At 40.5% G+C, this 6,199-nt stretch overlaps 1 protein-coding gene across 3 annotated transcripts in view; it reads right to left on the bottom strand.

Annotated features, from left to right (window-relative positions):
• efl1 (elongation factor like GTPase 1) overlaps positions 1 to 6,199 on the bottom strand; it is a 79,101-nt gene that overhangs the window by 63,353 nt on the left and 9,549 nt on the right. For all 3 annotated transcript variants that reach the window (XM_019857851.1, XM_019857850.1, XM_019857849.1), the window contains exons 5-7: positions 5,698 to 5,831; positions 3,139 to 3,276; positions 2,830 to 3,041 (exon numbers count right to left, since the gene is read on the bottom strand). In XM_019857851.1, the coding sequence (XP_019713410.1) occupies positions 2,830 to 3,041; positions 3,139 to 3,276; positions 5,698 to 5,831 (484 nt within the window). The remainder of the gene's footprint in view (positions 1 to 2,829; positions 3,042 to 3,138; positions 3,277 to 5,697; positions 5,832 to 6,199) is intronic.

Below are 6,199 nucleotides of genomic sequence, written 5' to 3'. Positions count from 1 at the left end.
CTTGTCCACGGCGTCTTTTATTCGTTCCACTGGGGTTTAGCAGGTGTGTTTATAAAGAGACGAAAATTGTTTGGGGACTATCCCCCACGGTCTAGTTGAGATGGTATAACCCAAGAGGCAAAATGACGCTTGCTACTGTTGTTGCGAGTTGCCATTCGTTCTACTAAACCATTAGTCAAACGCCATCATGTCTTCTGTCGTTATTACACAAACAAAAATCTCTTTATTGTTAGTAGTGTTAGTGCCTCAATCTGCCTACGCTCGTGAAAGCAATACAACGAACTCAAACGCGTCTTCGTTCAATGTTGTCAACTAATATCCGGATGAATTTTATGCAAATTTTCCTCAATTCTCCGGAGAAATTTTCATAAAATTTTGAAAAACCCGGAATTCCGGGAAAATCCGGAGGACTTTCATCTCTGAATAAAGCAGCGACACAGTTCACTGAACCAACAGCAAGATATAACATTGTAAGCATGTCTCCAGCAAGGAGCCATTTTGAGGTCGACATATTACCGTAATGACCATACACAAGTGCACCGGATTTTAAGGCATGCAGTGAGCTTTTAAGAAAATGGAAGACTTTTTGGTGCGCCCTGTAGTGCGGAAAATACGGTACTCTATATTTGTAGACAGCACAGGTGCGTTCCAGCATTAAAACTGCCGCATCTTGATTTTTGTGCTTGGTGCAACAATTTGGTTGCTGAAAGTAGACTAAACTTGACGCCTGCTGGAACCAGGTCTAAGTATTGGTGCAGGGAGTGTAACGTGATTTTTGGGGAACGTGATCGAGGTGCAGGCAGGCAAATAGATTCTGCCAATGAGAAGCTCATCTCAGGCCAGTCCATCAAAATATGCCTTGAAGTGAATGTGGTCCGTGGTACAAAATAGGTTGGGCACCAGACTGCTGCCCTGAGACAAGTCTCATGCTGCAAGTCAAGGGTTGGCAATTAATTTTTCAAAGGGGCCAGGCAATAAACATAAACAATTGTCAAGGGCCACACGAACATGCAAACTCAATTGTGCCATTTATGAATTGAATGTGTTTTCATAAAACCATAAATTGTATGGTTTTAATAAGCTGCCACTTGTGTTATAAAATAACGTACTTTGAAAAAAAAAAGCTGAAATGTCTTCCCAAAGTCTTAAATGTTTCAGAAGTGTTTGTTTTTAAAGATTTATTAAAGTATGCTTTTTATTCAACACTTTTTTCCCCCAATCACATTTAGATGCTGCAATGGATCACAAAAACAAAGAAGGGTACATATTAGGAATAAAACCTCTACTTCATCGTTATGAAAACTTTGGCCCTTCAGCTACTGTATTTTGAGGACAGTCACAATGGTGGTAGTTGTAAAATGACAATTTTTTTTGGTGGTGGGTGGGTGATACTTTCTGTTAACAGCTTGAGAACCACTGTGTTATTTGAATGAGTGATACAGTATTTCTTTAAATGCATGCTACATTACTATTACAGACATACTTTGTGATACTTTGGCAATTTAATGTCTGTGTACGGGTAATTATAAACTCTTATATTCGCCACATGCAATTTTATTATACAGTTTCCAACACTGACATTATGTCATGATTACAGCATTAATACATAGAGTACAACTGTCATATGCCATAAAGCATCTACTATTACCACAAAGATGTCAATAAGCATGCATTGAGAGGGCTTACTGTATGTTATGCACATTGTGCCAGAGTTTATGTGTAAATGTTTGAAGGCAACACATGAAATCAAATTAAACTGGGTAGAAAATGCATACCTGTGGTCTTCAGTATTTTTGTTGTTTTGGAAAATCGTCCCTCAGCGACTCTGGCCCACATGGGATGGGAGGATTCAAAGTTGTTTTGCACGACTCGCAGCTAACGACATTTAGTGCAGAAACCAACAAAATAATTGCGCGTTCTTCTATTCTGCGTTCCAGCCAAGGTGCTACGTTGCTCACCCTCGCTACTAACCGCCGCCAGCATATGTACACATTGCGTCAGTGGTGTTTTTTGTTGTTGTTGTTTTCTTAAACTTTAATTGGCAATGTTGTACTAATGCTGTAACCAGTAATATGTGTAACTAGCCGCAAAGAAAACTGGGATTATTTACAAAAGGGGGATTTGTACTTTGTTTGTATCCATCACTTTTGATATGAGTTTTGCCGGATGAATTGGCCCTTCGCCACAGTGCTGAATATTGGAAATCATTACCATGCTACGATCGTAGAAAGGGTTCTGTCAGTCGTCATCTGTTTTAGCGCAGAGCAACTTCCCGGAGTCTTCACGGAGACTTCAGGGTTGTCTACCGCTGACGAAGCTTCTGTGAGAGAAGCGAAACGTCCTTTTTTGTTTTTTTTTTGTTTTTTTTTTTGTTGTTTTTTGTTTTTTACCCACAGGTACAGATGACGACTGACAGAACCCTTTCTACGATGGAACTTTCCTGTACGACTGAGAGCCTCCACAAGTACCATGCTACGACACATTTCAAATCGTCATTGGCGATGTGACGAACGGGGAGCGCGGACACTGTTGGCAGCACACAGTGTGGCCTATTAAGCACTGGCGTAAACCCTGCAGTCCAATACCAATCGAGTCATTTTGGCCAGTATCGGACTCAATATTGATCCAGTGGATCGGAGCATCCCTAATCATAACGTGTGGTATACTGACGATATATATTGAGATGACAATTTATTTATTTATTACCATTGAGCTGCCTCTTGATTTTTGCGCAGGATAAATAAAAAATTGGAGGGAATGCAATCGCACACCCAAATATACAAAATATATAATCTAGAAAAGGATTTCTTGAAATTAGATCATCCTCACCTGAACCCCCATCCGTCAAGAGCACTGGCAAAGACCACATTTCCTTGGTCAGGAGAGAAGTAGATATGAGAGTCATCAACCTCCTCGAGGCCTGCACTCCAATCATACACTTGCTCTCCATGCTGTGTCTCACTTCCTTGGTCCTCTTTTATTTTCTCTGCTTGCTCCTCCATCACGCTGGATGTGAACAAGGTTCCTGTGACCGCATTCACCTAAAAGAAAACAAACACACAAACAAAAAACAGCATAATGGGATCACAGCCATGAAGCAAACATGAGGTGTGTGTGAGACAATTGCTTGATCTTCACCTGTTCCATGATCTTTTGCAAGTGGGCATAAGCCTCCTGAGGGGTAAACTTCAGCTCCATGATAAGTCGGTCTATTTTATTAATAACCAGAACTGGCCTGATGTTCTCCAACCAAGCCTGCCGCAGCACGACCTGCGTCTATTATGACAAGGACAGATGAAACAAATACATTTTTAGAACAAGAAAAGTAACGAACACAAGCAATATATAAATCTGTATGTTCCCTCAAAAGTATGACATTTCATATATTTTCATTTTTAAAAGCCTTCAGTTTTTTGCTGCTATTGTTGTTCATTACACAAGTTTTGAAGGTTTATCAGCTAAAATACAAAGTGCTTGTTTATCGATATAACGTCATGAGTACAAGGACACACGCGCGCACACACACACACACACACACACACACACACTAAAATAGAGCTGTCAGTTTAGCGCGTTATTATCGGCATTAATTTAAATCAATTTCAACGTGATAAAATTTTTTATCGCGAGATTAATGCGGCAACACGTCACAGCGGCTGTTACGTTGCTCTAAAAATAAACCGGAAAAAGACCACCAAAGTTACCTGTATGTTTTGCAGTCGTAAACTGAGCTATCATCATAGCACGTCGAGTCTGAAATACCACTTAACGGCCAAGCACACAGCTGATGTGAGTACTCCGCCCCATCATCTAAGACAGACAGCTATGGATAATTTCAAAGCGAAAAAAATGGATAACACGACGAAGAACAAATTTGCTGAAGCCATAGCTAAATGTATGGCTACTGCATGCAAGCCTGTAAACATTGTCCACAGCTAGACTCAAGCTGAAATCATTCGCATTGCATCTAACGACTCCACTACGGATAGCCAGCGAGAGCCTCCATTTCAAGCTATGTACAGAAATTGTACGTAGCGGAGAAGGCTGAGGTACACCAAGTGGGAGAAGACACTGTTTCGGGAGAGAAATAAGAGACTAGGTTGATGAGCCTCTGGTGAATAAAGAGCAGGTAGCCTGTTGAGTACGATGTATGCCACTGACACGATTGTTACTTGTTTGGAACTATTTTGTGTGGAAGGTTACCGTGTTCCGTGTCATATAAATAAAGGGGGTGGAGCTTCTCTGTGTTCGTCTGACAGTGACGGTGCACTGAGGCACGTTGAGAGTTCAGCGGTACAGTGGTAGCAACCACGCTGAAAATAAGAAAACGTCTCCAGTGTTGTGCCTCGAACCAAGTGTAGTCATCCGAAATGATGTCGACACAAAACCATAGAGAGACTTTCGCGCAAGAAGGACCAACAAAATAAACATAGTCTGACTGCTGTATTCAAAGCAAACTTGAGAAAAACAAAGTATGCAACCATGGCTTAAATCCACTAAAGGCTAAGTACTAGTTTACCTTAGATGTGCACTTTATAATTTTATATTGTTCTGTTTTGATTCCCTAAAAAGAGCTCTTAAAGGAGCTGTTGTGTGACAAAATATTTTTTTCACTGTTGTTGATAGACAGTAATATTGTGTGAGAGAATATGTGTGAATAACTGCTCCAAGTGAAAAATGTTCACTTGGAAAATAAGCATTGCTTTTCTTTAAAACATAAGCATTGTGTAACCCCAAAACCCTGAACGGTAATTTGCGTGTGGATGGACGGATGATTGATTGATTGATTGATTGATAGATAGATAGATAGATAGATAGATAGATAGATAGATAGATAAGGCTGACGAATCAGTAATTGCCATTTGTTGGGCCAAAAATAGTCATCGGCCTCAAAAAGTCCATAGCGGTTGGGCCCTAACGTCAGTACTATTGGTCAGTCCCCGCTTGTGTTATTTTCATAAATTGTTGACCAATTTTAAGTGTTGAAAAAGGCTTGTTCTTTTTGCTATTGCAGAGTCAATGGTTGAAGAGAGATTGCATTTTTATTCTCTTGAAAATATTTGGATTTGCGTGGATTCTGCCCAACGGCAGTGTAAATACAAAGTCAATACGTGGAAGGAACACTTCAAGATATTGCTGTGGGCTGCATCTATAAATAAAGCCTAAAATGTCCACTGCCTGCCTGTGAGGTTTGGAAGAAAATAGCACCAAGCAACAACCTCTGGTGCTCCTTTGAGCACCACACCAAAATTATAATATGCAACCCTGGCTATATGCATTAATTTTACTATCTGGATGAAAACCATTTGCAGTCCATGAGTGCCTTAAGTCTGGAAGCCATGGACTTCACACAATTGTTTCCTTCTTTTGCTGGCCTTCACTGCTACTTGCTTTGAGGTTAGGTCACCAGTGAGGCCTGTAACTTCAGTTTAAATCCACTGTGGTGGTAAAGGCAAAAATTCCAATTCCAACAATTTCCGAAAGGTTCTGGACCTAACCAAATGCTGAAATGAGGAGATGAGTCACGGCGATTTTGACTTTGGATGCTTCTACCACTTCAGAATAATTTCTCACTATGTTGGTTGGATTCATAATCATTTTATCAGAGAACTATTTAGCAGTTTCAGTCTATTTGCGATCCCCTCCTTCCAAATGATCAAGGGCAAATGTGAAAAAGGAAGACACCACAAAACATACCTGTGGACAGACTCCCTCCACAGCATCAACAACAACAATGGCACCATCACACAAACGGACAGCAGTAGAAACCTCAGAGGAGAAGTCGACGTGCCCCGGAGAGTCAATCAAATTCAGTAAGAAATTTTTATCACCTAGCGGGGGAAAAAAAGGTCATTACGATCCAGTCACAATAAGAGTTCATCTTCAGGCAGTGTTATTTCCCTCAATGACGATGACAAAATAATTTTGTTTGGCGTGATGAGACGAAGACAGCTCTTTGATGACGCGCACATTTTTGTTTGAGAGAAGACTGGACAAAAATGGAAATCATGTTTGCAGCAAGAAATTTTTCACAACAGGGGTTTTTTCACTGTAGCAAATTGAATCTCAGATGTAAGCACACACACACACACACACACACACACACACACACACACACACACACACACATGCACACAGACGTATGTGTACTCTATTTTTATTCCAATAGTGCATAAGTATGAGCACACACTTATTTGAC

Source organism: Hippocampus comes, unplaced genomic scaffold (genome assembly GCF_001891065.2).
Source record: "Hippocampus comes isolate QL1 unplaced genomic scaffold, H_comes_QL1_v1.1 scaffold154, whole genome shotgun sequence".
NCBI lineage: Eukaryota > Metazoa > Chordata > Actinopteri > Syngnathiformes > Syngnathidae > Hippocampus > Hippocampus comes.
The sequence above is the reverse complement of the archived record's forward strand: the minus strand, read 5'-3'. Positions and strand labels throughout refer to the sequence as shown.